The 18870-nt window shown below is 39.4% G+C and overlaps 2 protein-coding genes across 5 annotated transcripts in view; one reads left to right on the plus strand and one right to left on the minus strand.

Annotated features, from left to right (window-relative positions):
* The first annotated feature begins 5368 nt into the window (after positions 1-5368).
* cebpd (CCAAT enhancer binding protein delta) lies at positions 5369-7117 on the plus strand. Its single transcript, XM_088642481.1, has one exon. The coding sequence runs from the start codon at positions 5784-5786 to the stop codon at positions 6669-6671; it is 888 nt and encodes a 295-aa protein (XP_088498607.1). The 5' UTR covers positions 5369-5783; the 3' UTR covers positions 6672-7117.
* A 780-nt stretch (positions 7118-7897) lies between these two features.
* spidr (scaffold protein involved in DNA repair) overlaps positions 7898-18870 on the minus strand; it is a 119804-nt gene continuing 108831 nt past the window's right edge. For 2 of the 4 annotated variants that reach the window (XM_088642478.1, XM_088642477.1), the window contains exons 18-20: positions 17962-18076; positions 12866-12919; positions 7898-9985 (exon numbers count right to left, since the gene is read on the minus strand). In XM_088642478.1, the coding sequence (XP_088498604.1) occupies positions 9845-9985; positions 12866-12919; positions 17962-18076 (310 nt within the window). In that variant the 3' untranslated portion in view covers positions 7898-9844. Of the gene's footprint in view, positions 9986-12865; positions 12920-17961; positions 18077-18870 lie in introns of those variants that run through there. The other 2 variants (XM_088642479.1, XM_088642480.1) reach the window with 2 other exon arrangements.

Consider the following 18870-nt stretch of genomic DNA (forward strand, 5'->3'; position numbering starts at 1 on the left):
ACACGTGTGGAGGCCCGATCTCAGCTGCAAACCTGTAGCAGTGTTCTGGAGTGATTTTCTTGAGGTCTTCATCAGAGATGGAAAGTTTACATTCTTCAAAGGCATAAAGACATGGAACACCTGAGGAACAACATTACGTTTGCAAACATAAGATGGGGGTTTTACCCATCAGAATTTTTATAGACGTACCTCTTCCATAAAGAGCCTCATCATGCCATTTCTCAAAAGGTCTTCGTACGACAACAAAGGCATCGGGAAAGGGCAATCTTTTTGTATGGGGTACTATCAAAATTACACAGGCACACCCCTTGTCCTGATGAGGATTTGACCTACAGGGCAAGACGCAGGCCAGTATTCCCCTACCCTAGCAAGCTGCCACTGCACGAGCAGCACAAGGCCATGTGCTCTGCTTGAATGCTGTCCTGTCGGTATGAGTCTGCAGTGATGTGCAGCGTGCGTTTGCTGGTCGTGATCACTACTGTGCTCCTCACTCAAGTGCACTCCCGCCCGGTCCATCACACTTGTACTGGGCCAATGACTGGCCCACTAGACACGACATAAGTAATAACTGTACATCAGCAACACAAAATGGGTTGTATGCTTAATTAGGCCTGGTAAAGGTCATTCTGATTTTCACAAGACTGTTTTACTTAGTAGTTAAAAGCATATAGCATGAATTAAATACATTTCAACACAACCAAGCATTACATTACAGCAGTAGCGCCTCCCGCTGTTGTAGATTAATGTAGGTTTGCCACAGAAAAAAGTCATTCTGCACATCTGTGCCGCCCTCACAGAGGGCCAGCAGAGTGGGCCTGCATCAAGGTGGTCATCATCGCAGAACACGACTAGGTCCCAGTGCCGATGAGTCCAGCAACATATTCCAGCCTCAAACTGCATGGTGGCATGAAGGTAATATTCTGTGTACATTGATTCAATATAAGTTCCTTTCCTGATTTTCAGCGGGCTTGACCTGAGCCTGTCACCTTATCACCCGTGTCCAATCACTCTCACTAAATGAGGTGGGCAACAGTCACTCCAGTATTATGGCCATCCATTAAAGACCAATTCATCAAAATGAATTTATTGTTACACAAGAATGTGTGTATTTGTCTTCTAAAAAAAAAAACATGCAAGCGAAGAGTGACATCTCATCTGATGAGCAGTATTTAGCGGTGAACAATGCTGTTGGTGAGACCAAAGCAACTAAAAAATCTGACGTCAAACATCAGCTGGAGACATTCACACGTCTGACAGTTTGGGATTGTACAGACGACGTGTCCTGTACCCGTGTCAGGCTGAAACCAAATGGACATTCTTTGCTGGGGAAAACACTGTAAAAAAACAACAACCTGGTGCTCATTTTAATCTGGCAGAGCTGCTTGCGCACGCATGCCCACGTCCACCCCTTGCTGAGACTGGTTTGCGACAGCAATTGGAAAGCGCTCTGCCTTTAAGATTACTCAGCAAAACTGCGCCGTCAGCTGCTGAAGGGCCTTGTTTACTTCTCTGGAAAGTTTCCCGCAGTTTCTGTGAGTCTGGTAAGCTCATCTGGGACACCACACCTCCCTGCTCTATTGGTGAAAGACAGAGCCCACCCCTCACTGTACTAAGGCTGCAGTGCCCCTCACCCAGAGGGGCTGTTACATAACCTGCAGGCCTGCTCCACAGGCTTGCGGAAATCAAAGACCCCCTCATGAAAATTCTTCAGCTCACTGTTGAATTCTTCGGCGGTGACTTGTTTTGGATTATTAATTTATTTAGCCCTGAGGCCTTGTCTTTTTTTTTTTGTGCTTTTCTTTAAAGTCACTTTGCAGTGACCAAAAAAAAAAAGGCAGTTTCCCTCATCTACAATTGAAATGTGGGTCAGACACAGGGTACACAATTATGTCTCTCGTTTCTTTAATGTAGGTGGTCATTCAATTGTTCTCATTGAAAATGGAAGTGCATGAATTTAGGCGGGTCAGCGGCCTCAGTTTACGGTCCAGGCATATAAGTTCTCAGTAACTTTCTTTTGACACCAGATTTCTCTCTTCCTGTGCACTGTCATTTCTCTTTTGAAGTCAATGCAATAGCGCTAGAGGAAGAAAACCAAGATGAAACCAGAATTGATTTGATTGAGTTCACATCAGGTGAATACAAATGCTTACCTGTAATGTGAGACTGATGATGTCATTTAGTGACACTAGGGGCTGTAATATTGAATGGGATGTAAATAGGTGAAAAACGAACCTGCTTGGAAAAAAAACACACAATAGACTGGCACACTTTTTTCTCAGGCAATTTCGGGATTTCCTGAGGAACGGTTAGGTACTTTTAGCCTCATCTAGCTTATTTTGGTGTTGATTCAAATAACTGGTCACTAAAACTGTAGAGTTACCACTGTGCAGCCTTTTGATGGACAAATAGGGGGTTCTCTCTTCTATATGTGCCAGGATTTCTAAAACAGAACCCCTATACGGTGACAACAGACAGAGCTTAAGGAGGTGCTGCCCCGTGCATGACTGGGATTAAACTGAGTCCTACGTGCTTGCTCACTAAAGACCCCCCAGAGTTCTTAAGAGTAGGGGCTTAACGAACTTGCTATAGTGTTTTTTTTTAACAAACAACAAGCAGTGATGGGTACAGACAGGGCACACAATATAGTGCGAGTTTTCAGGCTTTGATAACATTCCTCACAAATGATTAATTCTCAAATGGCAGGCTGCAGAAATTCAAGATAATTGCATTACAAATTGGTTAATGGACAGGAAACGGTCCAGATGAGGGGTTTACGCACAAATCATTGTGATGCAATTAGTGGAAAACCACTGGGATCTGTACTAGGACCACTGCTCTTTCTAATTTAAACCTATGATCTAGATTCTGCCATAGCTGTAAACTAGACAAGATGATAAAAACTAGATGCTGCAAAAAAAAAAATGAGAGGAGTTTCAGAGCTTCATAAGAAATTCAGAGCTTGGAAAAACGACAGATGATATTGTAGAGAAGTACAAGGTGTTGCATGTAGGCCGTGAAAAACATTCACTTGAAATATAAATCGCACTACTTGTGCTTAAAGAAGGAGGATAAAAGGACAATTTACGTGTTCATGTACTGTGTCTTCCAAACAAATAAAGCAATAAAATGTCAAATAAACGTTAGTATATGTTGTTAGAAGTCTAGAATTGAGATATTAAATTGAAATTGCACAATCTACTAGTAATTCTTCATCTAGAACACTTTTTAATAAAATAGATACCGCCACTTTTGAATCAGTTCGGAAAAGAGAAACCAGATCACTTGTCTCAAAGGAATGAACTTGCAGGATAAACAAACGGAATATTATAGCTTTGAACACAGAAGACTATAAGAGGAGCCGATTCAAATATTCAGATTCCTCGAAGGCATCAAGAAAGTCAACCCGATGATTCTTCAGAATCGATGATAAAACACAGATTAGAGGACACATGTAACAACTATAGGGAGGAGCACTGAAAACTGTGAACAGGAGACACGTCTTTACACAAAGGGTCGTGGGGGTCTTGAACAAGCTGCACACATGCTGTTGAGGCTAATAGCCTGACTTCCTTCAAGAGATGACGGATTGAGATGATCGGATCAATTAGCTATTTAAACAAAAACTAATTAGGTGAGGTAAATGGCCGCCTCTCGTTTGTAACCATTGATATATTTTAATGAGAGTTAATCCCGGTGTCCTGTCTAAATTCCACCCTGGGCTTGCACAGTCTGACCTTCCTGAAAATCCCTTTTACTGTCTCATTTCTCCACCTCAACTTGTAACCCATGTGGGTTTGTACTTCCCTGGTGTGACTGGATTCCCTTCCACCCATAAAGCATTATAGGATCATTTGGGATGAAAATGGCATATCAATATAAGGAATTATTAATTCAAAAGGCACCTCTTTAAGGAACAACTGACTCCTCCAAAGGCTCAACTGGAACGCCTCCGCAACACGAAAACAAATTATGCAAGAAAAAATAGACATTTGCACATTAATCTAATGCAATTTTAAAATAATATATATATAGAAATTGCTGTATGTATATCATAATCAGACAACTTGTTAAGATGTAACTTAATTTCTTTTGAACTATCGCTATATATATTTTATTGGTATTTCACAAGTATTCAGTCTTTTTAAATTAGTCACTTGGACGATTTTCCCCCTTGTCAATTGCTCTTTACTTCTTGAAACACAAGAGGGCGCAAGAGAATGCCTTTCGATGCCAAAATACAGCGTTTCGTTTCCTCAGCCATGGAAAAAGCGTGGATTTGAGTGTTACCTTTTAAAACACGAAGCGCACATTTTCTACACGTACGTGCATCATGAATATTTGAATAGGCAACAAAATCCCAAATGTATTGCACGCAGCCCTAAAGGTTAATATAATTCGCAGATGGGTATACAAACAATGCGAATTATCGATTAAATAAATCGAATAAATCGATTTCATTGCTACTAGTAATTTTGCATTTAGATTTCGGCGAGTCATGAGCGGCTCCAGTACTGTAATCAACTTGCACCAGCGATGGTTACCTAAAGTCCAGTGTGGCTTGTGTCTTCACATTTCTTGCATTTTATTTGTTTAAATGACTTCATAAACACAACGCAGCAAGGACGTTCCTCTGCGTGCGCTGTTAACAGCGCTGTAGACGAGTACGAGTACAAGTCCAAGCTTCAGTTACGCAGTAAAATTGAACCATTGAAATGGTTCACCACTGAAAATGACTGATGCCATCTGTCCTCAATACCCGATTCAAGTGGGCACATAAAATGAAAAAAAAAAAAGCCGTGTATTATGAAGGTCTTTTTTAAGAACCGAAAACAGGCTCGTATGATGAGAACATGAAACTTTCACAAGGGCAGTGCATGGCTTTATTAAACGTGACAGCTGTGCGGGGCTCATCTGAACTCAAAAGTACTGTCAGCAAAACTCGACATAACTCCAGAAGCGCCGAGGTGAAAACGAGAATCCCCGGCGAATCTTCCAGCTCCGTGCAATATTACTATACGTCGCCCAGACTACCTTCATGAAAGACCTGGGGCAAGTAGAGAAATTGCACAGCGCCAGAAGAAAGGATAAAACGTTAGGCTTATACAAGCCATAACAAATTGGGAAAAAGGTGGCAAAAAGAAGTTTCCCTTTCGGGGAGGTTAAAAAGGAGGCTACCCCCACAACGAGCCAGCCGCTCGCCGTGAAGCGAGCGCCGGAGTGCGAGAAGCGGCGCCGGACCCCGCGCTGCCCCGGCAGGGGGGAGGAGCGAGCCCACCCCGCTCTCCTCAAATAGGAACTGGTCACTGCCGGCTCCCTCGGGGGGGGAGGTGAGGCCGTGACGTCAGGCAGGGAGACAGATAAACACTGTGTGCGCACTTGGAAAGTTTCAGACAAGTGACAAGTGCTGCAGAGTGCTGGTCGGTCGTGGCTCGCTCGCTCCTGTGACTGACTGCGCGATTCTGACCTTGGAAATTAAAACCCCACGCCGCCTGCAAGCAGGGCGCCGAACGGACTGCTTACAGCTGAGCAAGGAGGAAAACTTTTTCCTGGACAGTTTTCTGCACAGGTGTAACCCCCTTATAATTAAAAAAGGGGGTGGGGGGGTTAACAAAGTAGATCATTTATTGCGTGACTTTTTTGTCAGTGCACGACTTTGTTGGGGTTTTTTTTTTTATTGAGCGCACCTTTCCATTTTGCGAGGACTTGTTGCAAAACAAACCAGAAAAAGACAGGTCAGCGCTCGACTTAAGTCCAGACAAGAGAGCGAGGTTAAAACTACGTTCATGAGTGTGATATACAGCCTGGATTCTCAGTGCGTCTCGCCACCATGCCCAATGAACTGGGCAATGGAGCCTGCCAACTTCTACGACAGTAAGGTTAGCGCCGCTCAGGGGATCTGCAAGCCCGGCCGCGGCGAGGAGAGCAGCCTGGCGGAGCTCAGCACCGCTCCGGCCATGTACGACGACGAGAGTGCCATCGACTTCAGCTCCTACATCGACTCCATGCCCTCCGTGCCAAACCTGGAGCTGTACAACGACGAGCTCTTCGCGGACCTCTTCAACAGCAGCGTGAAGCAGGAGAAAGCGGACTTCAACTACCTGCACGCTAACGCTGCGCCCGGCAACCTGCACGTCTCCTCCTCCTCCTCCTCCGCCTCCCCTGCCGCCGGCGTGGGCAGCCAGAAGGACTTCGTGGACAAGCAGGATGGCAGCTTCCAGAAGAGGGTGTTCAGCGCCCCCATCAAACAGGAGTCGGACTGGAGTGACAGCGACATGTCCTCGTCCCTGCCCTCGCAGATCGAGACCTGCGCGCAGACCGCCGTGAGCCTGCACACGGGGCAGCCCACGCCGCCGACCACTCCGGAGCCCTCGTCGGTCCACCCCGGCTCCCGAAAGAGCGGCAAGGACAAGGGGAAAAAGGCTGTGGACAGGTACAGCCCGGAGTACCGCCAGAGGCGGGAGAGGAATAACATCGCCGTGCGGAAGAGCCGGGACAAAGCGAAGCAGCGCAATTTGGAAATGCAGCAGAAGATGATCGAGCTGGGCGCGGAGAATGAACGCTTGCACAAAACCATCGAGCAGCTCACCCGAGAGCTGAGCAGCCTCCGGAATTTCTTCAAGCACCTTCCCAGTTCCTCCTTCGTGGGCTCCACGAGTGCCGAGTGTCGGTGACAAGAACAAACTTGATAAAATGTTTAACGGACTGTTTTAAAAAAAAAAAGACCTGATACCTCAAAGAGACTGCAAAGGAATTTGAACGAACCAGCTGTAGCAAAACTGTACTGTAAGCAGATAAACCAAACCAGCTATATATCTAAAGGGTTAAAAAGGGTTACAGAATGTTTCTATCTTAATTCAAATACAGAAATGTGATAAAACTGCCATAGTCCCTTTTATAAAGAAGCTGAACTATTTTCTATATTAAGTTATTTTACGTTTTTATATACATTTAAATGTATTAAAATAGTTCTACAGTTACGGTACATTTTTATAATTCCAAACTTTGTATTGTTGGCATACAAAAAAAAAAGCCTGAGCATGTTTGATTTTTTTATATATATATATATAAAGCTTGTAAATAATTTTGGATTTTTTAAAATAAAATCTTTTTGAAACAACTCCTGGATTAAGAATGGGTGACTTGTGGGCGTGGTGCCACTAGGGCGAGCGGTAATAAGTGACAGCTGAGTTAATGACTGCCCTCGCCAGTAAAAACCAACAGAGTTGTTCTCGGTTGTAAATACGAGAGAACAAAAGGTCATAAGGTCTCTGCAGCAAGCTGTGTGAGCCGAGGTTCTTACTCTGAATTAGCAGAAGTACAGTTTAGAGATGGAGTGTGTAAAATTCTTAAGAATGAATGTTGCCCTGACACTAATGAGAGAAGAATGAGTGGCTTGTAAACTATCCTTAGTCAGAAGCTAAGGTACAGTTTCATTTCTGAGAAAAGGGGAGAAGGGATGAATACTTCAGATATCTTCCTCAAACACTTTCTCAAAAATTACTTCTGGAGTTTACAGCTTCATGGATTAGAAGACAATGGATATAAAAATGTGATGCTGTTAGGCTACTTGTCTAAAGTATTAAGTATGATCTGAAATGTTGGCCTCAGTAAAATAATGGTACTTAAAAGCTGTGAAGCATGTGCAAGGACTCAGATGGTAATAATCATGTTTAAAACTCTGAAAGAACCGGGTACTGTACATTGGAAGAACTGGAATAAACAATACTTCCACTTCAACTGAACAATACAATTCAATCCCATGTTACTTTGATAACAGGGTTATTGTTACTGTATTATGCTGTTTAAAATGGCATTAAAATTATGATTTGGAATTCTCGTAGAGCATTCAATACCTCTCGCAAGTACATACTATGAAAAATGTATACAAACTGCAGTGTAGTTTTAGGGTAACCTTTAATATTCATTCAGTCGTCTACAACCAAACCTCAAAATGCAATTCAACAGACCCACAAACAGCAAAATTAATGTTTACACATTGCTGTGCATTGCAAATAAGGAGAAGCATTCAACTACACATACAGTAGTCTTGCACAGAATACCCAGCTGGGTGGTTTAAGTATTTAAGTTAAACATTATTGACTTCAAGACTCACATTTCTCTCCACAGAGCCAGCAAATCATTCAAAATGCTATAAAGATGGAAAGCAATAAAGAGAATAATATGGAGATTTCTTAGTAAAGTGCTAGCATATTATCAAGTCTTAAAATTATGGATGTTTAATGGTCAGAATAAACTAACAGTGATGCTTATTTTTGTGAACGATGTAAACATTCAAAGTGCTCACAGGAGAGCTGAATTTGTGAGCTGAGCATTTCTTTCAGGGGTTATGGACCTACTCTCCACAGATTCTCCAAGAACAGACTCAGCGCATGATGCTGGCAGACACACTGACAACTAGCAGCTGCCAGATGAAACCCAATGACAAATCCCAGCTCCAAAATTCTTGCTGCCTGCACATTGGCATTCTTTGATCTGTAGAAAACAGACCGGAGAAGAGGAGGAATAATGAATAATGTCCTTCTGGACCCTCCACTCAAAGCACTTTACAGGTAATGGGGACGCCCCTCCACTACCAGTGTGCAGCCCCACCTGGATGATGTGACAGCAGCCATAGTGCACCATACTTTCACTACACATCAGCTATCGGGGGAGGAGAACAGAGCCAGTTCAGAGATGGGGATTATTAGGAGGCCATGACTGGTAAAGGCCAATGGGAAATTTGTCCAGGACACCAGGGTAACACCCCTACTTTTTCCGAGAAACACCCTGGGATTTTTAATGATCACACAGAATCATGACCTCAGTTTATAGGTCTCATTCGAACGACGGTGCCCTTTTACAGTATAGTGTCGACACTACACTGGGCATTAGGATCCACACAGACTGCAGAGTGAGTGCCCCCTGCTGGCCCCATTAACATCTGTTCAGCAACCTTAGTTTTTCCCATCTACAGTAGGTACTGACCAGATTCACACCTGCTGAGGTTCAGTAGGTTGCCAGGTGTGAGTTGAAGGGTGATATATCTGCTGGCACATCTTGTGCCAGCAGGTTATGAACAAATTGTGCTAACAGGTTGTTCCTATGAGTTTACTGCTATAAAACCAGGTTTAATTCATTTAATTAAAACACACCAAACATGAAGAGACACAAACATGTTTTATTTAAACTACTGTTTGCTGAAGCTACAAACCATGTTTTAAAGAAATACAATTCTCATGGAATATAAAAAAAAAGTTATTTACAACTATTCGAAATTGCACTACATCAGGGCTTTCCAATTCAGGTCCCCTTAACCGCCAACATCTGAACCCCAATTTCGTTCCAGATTAAACTCTGACACAATATACTGCACCCTTAATTGAATGTAAGTTTATCAATTGCACTTCAAATATTTCATCTAGTGGGAGTTAATAAGAACTTAACAATAAAGGAAACCACCAACATGTTTGGGTTAGTAGTTAAGTGTCCGAACACATAACATGGAATCAAGCTGGAACTTGGTCTGGCGGGCCTGTGATCTGAAGATCATTTTGCGCTGCACAGCCATGAGCGGGGCTGATGTCTCCTCTCCTGGGGCTGAATATGAGCGAGGTCGGTGCTCATCTAGACAGCAGGATGTTTTTACCTGCAGAGCTTCAATTTATCCAGTGGCTTACCCTGCATGGGTTTTATTTCAGGACCACCTGCGAAGCTACATTTATATTTTATAAACCCAAGTGCCATCAAACTGGCAAACAAACTTAATGACCAAACATGAACACTGAGGTAGTCTTAGGAGCCATAGGAGGGTATTTCTGAGCTTCTGAGACGTTCTGCCTTTGGTTCAGCACAGGTTTTCTGTCACACTTCCGCAGAAACGAATTTCTTCCAGTCCAATCCAGGCAGCCGGTTTCTTTGTGACAATACGAACGTAACCAGTGAGGGGGCCCAACTCCTTCCCCAGCACACTCTCCACCTTGTAGCCCTGGAACAACACCACAGGGCCCAGTTAAAACCCTCACAGCAACGCGCACAGCCTTTGGAAAGTCCCAGGTCTTCGTTATGCAAGGAGATTCAGATAGCACACATATTGGCTTAAAATTGCTGCTTGTAGGAGTTAATGTTTAAGTATAGGGATGTGGTAGCTCATTATTTATATTTTGTTTGAACTAATATGCACATTTTAAATGAACAGCTACATTTGCTACTCAATAAGGTGAAAAAGGAATCAATAAAATTTACCATTTTCATTGATCTATACATAGAATATTAGCATTTATTAAGCTAAGATCATTGAACACACTGTTCCAAGGAAAGACTGATGGTGCCAATACTGCCATGCAGTTTATTTCTGCTATCTCATATACAAGCTCTTCAAAGTTAATTATCAACAGCCAAGTTGTGAGCTATTAACATTATCCACCAGCTTTAGAAGATCTCTGAAGAAGCCACAGATGCTGGTGTTTTAATCTTTTCAATTACATCTAATTTTCATACTTGTAAGCATATTATTGAAGCCTAACTATGTAAGCCTAACACTGGCATGTTGCAAAGGAAATTACAATTCAGCATATACTGCAAATACGCAATTAATATCCTGTTCAATATATATTAAATCATAACTTTAACAGGCAATCAATCTTTTGGAATCATTACCTCAGGGAGGTGAATGCTCTTGTTCATGGATCTAAAGAACAATGTGCATTATTTTTCACATGGCAGATGAGCACAGCTCGCTGAATGAAGCACTGATCAGCATCCATTTTCAAGTGTGAGTAAAGAAAAGTACTCATGAGGCCTGCAGCTAACTTACGAAGTAATTACCAGGAAAATTATCATCTTTCTGTAGCAGGTGCACAGACACGACAGAGGTAAATCTACTAAGCCTGATTAGCATTTCTCATCAAGAGGGTTCAGAAGTCAACCTGGGGTCAGCAGGTGAATGTCATCCATGAGAAAAGCCGCAAACAAAAGCCATCTGAGGTGACTTAGTCTATCTTCCATCATACCGAAAGCACAAAGGCATTCTTTTTTTCCATGAGTCTGACATATGGATTCCTATGTGTTTTAGTTTTTTTGATTTTCCCAAGGGTTGACGTTTAAGAGGTTCAATGGCCACATCACCTGCGGCTAATCATCCCTCTCTATAATGAGGCAATTTAGTACTTATGCTGCAACACTCAAGGACACCTCTGTATATCATGGTCTGTCATTAATTATCAATGAATTAACTTGATACCAAAAGCAATCAATCACTACTTAAAGTCCATAAATATTATTTTTATAAAACACACTTGCATACACACAGTGAGTCTTCTCTTGATATAAACTCCATTCAAGCACATGAGTCAATGTTCTTGCTCAGATTTAGACATAATTATGGGAAAGATTAAAGTCAGCAACTCATAGTAAAGATTAACAAAACTGAAATCTTTGTGGATTAATTATTGTTACGGTTAATCAGATAAGTTTCACCTTATATCTGCCAATATTTCTTATCACAGTAACCATAGAAGAGAAGTCTACCACTGATAACTGGGGAAAATGTTCCAGTGATTAGAGTAACACAGCTATATCTGAGAGTTAAGTCCACACAGCTCATCTCTCAATTCACTTTGTGAGGTAAAAACAAACAAAATCAACATCTCTGAAGAATTCTAGTCATGGCATTACAAAGCAAGGCTTCCTCTACGCTCCTGTGAGAGCAGGAGAGACCTGTGTTAGAATGCTTCTCATAGCTCGAACACTTAAAATTACTTCTACCTACAGTCATTCTTCATTTCTTAACCACTACAATACACCTACACGACACATTCATAAAGCACAATGAAATGAAAAGACACAGAACTCCTTATGGCTCTCTAAACTACAATGTTCGAGCATTTGTGTTTCAGTTTACAGTGTGTAAATAAAGGTAAAATACATTCTGATATATTGTGTCTTGATTTCAGACTGTTAGGCCACAAAAATGTGTTACTTTGGTAAGGATGTATAGACTTTCTATAGGCACTGTATATCTAGTGTACATTTTAAATACGTTGGATTGGTCTGCTAAAGCTGGCCAATTCAATAACAATCACTTATCAGTTGTCATAAACAGCCCTTTTCCTATTATTTTCAATACAGAACACAATAATGTTACCACTTAGCATGTTGATCCAGGCCAAAAGATGCTTCACTTTTTCTCTTGCAAAACAGAACTCTCTTTAAATCCCCAAAATGCTAAAATGAAGAACAAAACATGTCTAAATGTACATGGGGTCTACTTTGACATGAATCTGATAATCGTCCTGCAAATCAGGAGCATACTGGAGCAAAGTGCTGTGAAATCCCTGTTAAATCTATCAATTCTATGTTGGTTAGACAGATTATCACTGCGGTACCTGGAAAACATTCACATAAACGAAATCAGTGTTGCAGCCCTTTCCAACTGTTTCTGAAATTTGTAGGGTTAAAAACATTAATCTTACATATCACAGGTAAACAATAGCATGTGTGCTAACCCTACATGCAGCAAAGTATCACTGTCCGTAGGAGCCACAGTAAATATTTGTTAAAGTGTTCTGATTTTATAGCATAATACAATTTAACATTATGGAAGAAACATTGGGGTCTACAGTATATTAAAAACACTCAAGATGCTTACATCAGTTTTACCACGATTTAAAGATAAAGTAAGGGCTTTTAATAGGGAGCATATACTGTTTAAAACTTTGTAACTTCGATTTTAGTTAAACCTTCCGTTCAACCATTTAAAAAAATACTTTTTAATTTTTCAGAGCCAATAACTTGTTCTAGTTGTAAACAATAACCTTAAACCAAAGACCTGCTTAAAAGTCCAGGCCTGTTTGATGGGCACTCTTACCTCGCTGTCACTATCAGCCGACCTCAGTAGGGATTCGATCGTTTTTTGCAGAAGCTGAGAAAAAGATCACACAGAGAGAGAATGGAAGCTTACTTTAGCTGAATAATATGCTGTTTATCATATACAATACAGTACCTTGGTGTTTCTACCATGGAGTCACCAGAATAACTCAATAAAAAAAATAAAACTGAATTCCAAGTTCAAATAATCCAGAAATTACACTTCAGCAAATTACCAGCATTTACTTAAAGAGCAGACTCCAGATTTCCTTGCTAAAACAAAGACGCTAAAGACATTTTATTGATCTATTTTATAAGTTGGGATGGGTTGGGAATGGCGAACAGAATACTTCAGAGACAGAAACTGCCTGGCTGCCTGTGTATCGCCTAAGCTCAGAGAGCAACTGGGTATGCGCAGTTTATATCGTCTCAAACACTTTGTTTTTGGCATGTTAAATCAAAAACCCACAGGAGGAGAGAGCTTAAATTTAAAAAATAATACCAAACATTTGTTCAATACTACAAGAGTATAGGACCATAATAAACATGATCTATGAATACTTAATGGAGGGCTTTGCATTATAAAATAAGGTTCAGCAGGGCAGTATTGGTCAATTTTAACATTAACACTGAAGGTCTACAGGGGCTATGATGGTAAAAAAAAGAAATCAACAAAGCCTCATGGTATTTTCAAATCTTAAAACGTTATATGAACCTTACAATCATCTTTGATTTTCAAATGTAAAGGAAATGAGGAATGTTACTCACAGCTATTCAAAGCTAGTATACTTAAACTCACTTAGAAGAGGTGCTGATACTCATAGATTGGAGAATCTAGAAGTTGCACCAATTCATAAAACTGGAAACGAAAAACAACAGCAAACTAAAGTCTAATGAGTCTCACATCTGCAAAATGTAATCTGTATTCTGTAATCTTACCTAGAGCTCAACTAGATGAGCTGAACTCTAGAGTTTAACTAGATGAATACTCAGAAAACAACAGCATCTTTAAGAATCAGGAAACATGGCTTTGGAAGGTACAGGTCTTGTTTATTATGCAAAAAGTCTTTGTACAAACAGCAATTTAAATGGTACATTTCAATTTCCAGTAAGCTTTTCATAAGGTCTCTCATAAGGGGTTGATTCTCAAATGTAAAACAACAGGGAACCAAAGTAATGTCTGCACAAGAACTTACAACTAGTTAACAAACAGGAAAGAATAAATCATTTTAAGGGTGCAACGTAGAATTGAGCAGACTGAAGCAGTGGTATGCCACAGGGATCTGTTTTAGGCACACTGCTCTTTCATTACCAGGTTAGTTATATTTTCACATGACAAAAAATTAGGGAGAAACCGACCAAGCACAAAAGAAATTACAAAAAGACTAAGACAAGGTCCTAGGAGATTGAGTAGAAACTTGACAAATCAAACTTACCATTGTTAAATGCTAAGTGATTTCAAAAGATTGTGTGAACAAGCACTATACATATAGCATGGGATTTCTAAGGTGCATGAAGCTACACACAAAAGGTACTGTATGTGGATGTTAATGTAGATTCTTCCACTTACAATTGGAAGCCAAAAAAGGGAATTCAATTAGGACAGAGAATAGGAAATGCTTCTGTATGCTTAAAGCGGGTGTGAGTGGATTACAGATTTCTAAACCAGGCATTTGAGACCCAATCCCTAGCTAGACGTTTAGATGAACTTTTGCTATTAAACCAGTACCCAAGTAACATGGGACTTATATATGTATGGGTGTTTACAAGAGAATCAAGTCATTATGACATACAGTATCTGTATGCAGCAAAACTTAAAGTGAATAAATCAACACTGATGAATTAAAAGGAATACAATAAAAAAAATAAGCACATTTATAACAGCAAGCTTTTATTTTGAACCTAACCTACTCCTTGCTGTATTCATATGTGCATCTGTGTACAACGCACATCAACTGTGTTGTATTCTCACACACGTTACTTCCACAAAGTCAAAGCAGTACAACTGTTTCCGCTTTGATTCAAGATTACATTTCAAACTGTTAAAATAACAGTCTGCTTTAATGCTAGTTATCCCTCCCCATTTACTGTAGTCAAGTGTTTAATAATAATTTGTTCATCTGACTTACAATATGCTTTCAAGCTTATTCCAGAGTGTATTTATTTCTACCATAGAAATACACTTAAGATCCAGTCCAAAGGCACCATAATCATTTTATCAGCCCAATATAGGATAAATTCTACTGCTAAATAAAAACAATACAACTGAATTCTTATTAATTGCTAAATACTCGCCGATTAACGGTTGAGATCCTTCCTGTCTACAGCTTTGATGTGCAGCTCAACCTTACTAAGAAGACAGTGTTAACTATTGGAGGGGTGAACATTTGTGGCATTCTGAAAACCCACACAATGCAAAGGTATTCAAAATCAAAATGTATACCAAACTAAAACTAGAACCAGTTCAAAGAACACACTGCAGCAAAGCAGTAAGCGTACTGACAGCAGATTTTAGCTTAGAAAAATATTTTCATCTTGAGATGAGATTTCAGATGAGATATCACACTACTGTTCAACAGCTCTGTCAGAATACTGACAGAGGAACTTCTTTTAAGGTAAAGTTACTTTTTTTCTACAGTTTTGGTTATCACTTCACATTACGTTAATAAAGTTCTCCTAAAAGTAGCCTACTGTACTTTCCCTAATGCTCTGCACTTTTTCAGGTTTTTGCACCTCAAAAAGCAGCAGTGTGCAAATTCAACACCTCCAAATACAGAATGTATTTATTCTCCCAATCCAAATCTTCATTTACAACATTTTTTTGAAAACCATCTTAGATAGATAAAACTAAAAATCCAGTACACAATTACTGAACGCTTCTGGGGTTATCATCATACTGGAACATGGAATTCTGACCAAGCGGCCACAGATGAAAACAAACAGATATACTGATATAGTACAAGCACCACTACTATTGTAGGACTTACACTTAATGCCGCGAGTTTGTGAAGATATATGACACAAAGTTTCTAAAGAATTCTTCGCAATTTACCACGCCATTCTTTTCACTGTCTACAATGAATTGCAAGTGTTACCAATTAAAGACATTTATAAAATCAAACATTTAAAAATGTACACACTTAGGACACAAGAGAACTTATAATGAAGGGATGGTATCCTCTCCGTTTAGCTCATTTGATAATAGTAGCAAGTAGCAAGTCCAGCTCTTTCTTGCAGGATTCCTGGGTACCTCGTTCAGACTCCAATAGCTCTTTCTAGAAGGAAGGGCCTCCTATTCACAGTGTTAAATGCATCTCCCCTCTTCTAGTTCAGTTTGAAACACTGCTGGACAGCTTTGCAGGGCTCATGTAGAGTGGTTTGATTTCTTATACACAAATACTCATTAAAAGTACACACAAAGTGGAGCACCCGCAGAACACAAGTCGCCCTTGATTGCTAGTGCAACATAATTTGAGAAACTAAGGTAATTTTCTTTGAACTGGCTCTTATAAACAGTGTATCTGCTTACAGAGATTGCTCAGAAAACTCAGTGCAGATGTCAAGAACAGTGCATGCAAATTCCCATTATAAATGCTATTAAAGGTGATACTTCCTATGCAAAGATAGCATAAAATCCAAGATCCATTAATGCAACACATACCATACTACAAATAAATGTATCTTTCTTAATTCCACATTTGCAAGGAAAACAGTTGACTGAAATCAAACTGTCCCAGTGATCAGGTTAATGGATGTGCAGGACAGCTTTCAAAAGTTTCTGCTGTAGTGCAAAATGTGCTTTATTTTTTAATTACATTAAAGATAAAATTCCAGAAGGAATTGAAAAAAGTATTTTGCTCTTTTCCCACTGCTCTCTCCTGTGCAAGATTGGTCTCGTAACAAAAGTTGGTCTGTAGCGAAACTGTCCTGTAAATGTGGGGTTGCTACAAGGCACCAGAATTTCTAGACACTGAGCATTATGCTAACTCTATAAGGTTAATCCTAAACTGAAAACAGTAAGCATGGGTATACAGCATTAAACACTTGCGATTTAATCACTTAGAACAGGGCTTGCCAATCCTGATCCCGAAGGACTACACAACTCCCAGCTTTATCAGCTTTATCACCTTAATTGAATTAACAAGCTGCTTGTTTAAAATATTTGGGGGTTGATTTTTGCTACTCAAAGGTTTGGAATTTTATTTTACTTCAATGATTAGTTCAGATTAATCATCATTAATATTATGAATTAAAGGTTCAATTGTGTCACTGAGAACTTGGCTGAAACACAAAACAACAGCTCTGTGGACCCCCAAGACTTAAACAAAACAAAGGTAGTATACACTTATAACAATCAAAACATTTGTAAACTTTTCACTATTTGAAAAACATTTACAATCGTAAACTTTTAATTCATAGCATGTCATTCTACATGCAAAGACTGAATGCACATCAGTAAAGGAAATATTGATTAATATGCATAGACCATCATCTGTACAATGTTAAATTAGTTTAGCAATTGTAAATGTAAATTTAAAATGATTAAATGCTCAAAATGATTTGTCAGATGTAATAAAATGTTTCATTATATTATTAAAAATTATTATTTTTAAATGATAAATTAAGTTAAATTATAATTTAGGAAAGTCTTAATGTCCACTTATCTGAGTATTATAACATGCAGTTTTGTGGAATTTTCTAAAATCCTATCTGTCTAAACAATGGAATGCAATAACTAAGCCACATTTTAGAAACCCATTAAAGAAATGTCACTGGGGTCACAGAAACCAGTCATCCACTGGTTTTTGTTTCTGTAATTAAACGTTTCAGCTTCAGGGCATTCTGACAACAACTTTGCATTTTTACTTCTTTCTTTCTAGTTTTCAACACAGATTCAACTCTGCTTTTATCTATAACATTTCAAGAAACACATCTTCATTTTTTAAATTAAGAGAACAATAAAGCAGCATGATTTCTTAATACATCTGCACTTAAACCTGATGGCTAAAATTAATAATTAAGCAAGACCCTTCAGCTCTTGACCAATATTTCTTTACCTCGGACGCTGGAATATGCACAAGAACTTTTTTTTTTTACCTTAATTTTTACGGTGCACTGGCTGTGTGAAGCACAGTGTAGGAAGACTTCAAGGTGCATTCTCATGGCAGGTCTCTCCACTGTGGTTCGACAAAGATCACAGTAAACTGTTTGCCTGAGAAAATACAAACGGAATGATTACTTACATTAATTCATCAGAAAGACACAACATCCAGCTCGTATCCTAGAGTGCAAAACCCACATATTTTTTTTAATTCCATAAGCCCAAATTCCCAAAAGCCTGGGTTTAGTAAAAGCACAATTTTTTGCACATCCTGTGATTAACTCAAATTTATCCAGGAACAACTAACAAAATGACCAATTTACATTTTGACGGAATTCTGTGATATTAAAATAAGGCTTTAATAACGTCACCTTTGGAATAGCTCACTTGTAAAGTCAAATTTACCACAGCCAGACAGTAGTAACGTGATCTTTAATTTGTCTTTTCGTTATGTTGTAGAGGAATTAATCTCTATTTTCGCTACCTGGAAATGTGCTGGTATTCACCAAGTTCTCTCTGACAACAATTCATTTTAAATTAGAGAATTCCGAGCAGCACTCTGAAATGATTACTATTTGATATCTTTTTTACTTGTTTATTTATTCGGTGGGAAAATGATGGGTCACAAGATCACACACTGTAAGTGCAAAAAGAACCATTTCCTGGAACTAAAAATGGGGTTAACACTCTGTTTCAACTGACCAAAGTGAAACACAGCATCCGCTTTTGATTAAAACAAAAACATTATCCAATATAAAATCAGTTTTGCATTTTCAAATAAAAAATATTGATAACATTATATGTTTGATTCAAATGTTCTAAATAAAGACACTAATCAAATGTAAAAAAACGTGAAATTGTCGCAAAAGTTTTTATTTTTATTATTTTGAAATACATAACTGAAA

The sequence above is a fragment of the Lepisosteus platostomus genome, chromosome 8, assembly GCF_059453375.1.
Source record: "Lepisosteus platostomus isolate fLepPlt1 chromosome 8, fLepPlt1.hap1, whole genome shotgun sequence".
Lineage (NCBI taxonomy): Eukaryota > Metazoa > Chordata > Actinopteri > Semionotiformes > Lepisosteidae > Lepisosteus > Lepisosteus platostomus.

Bases quoted from the DNA above. Each gene is read 5' to 3' on its own strand.
- cebpd (XM_088642481.1), top strand. From the start codon at position 5,784: ATGAGTGTGATATACAGCCTGGATTCTCAGTGCGTCTCGCCACCATGC.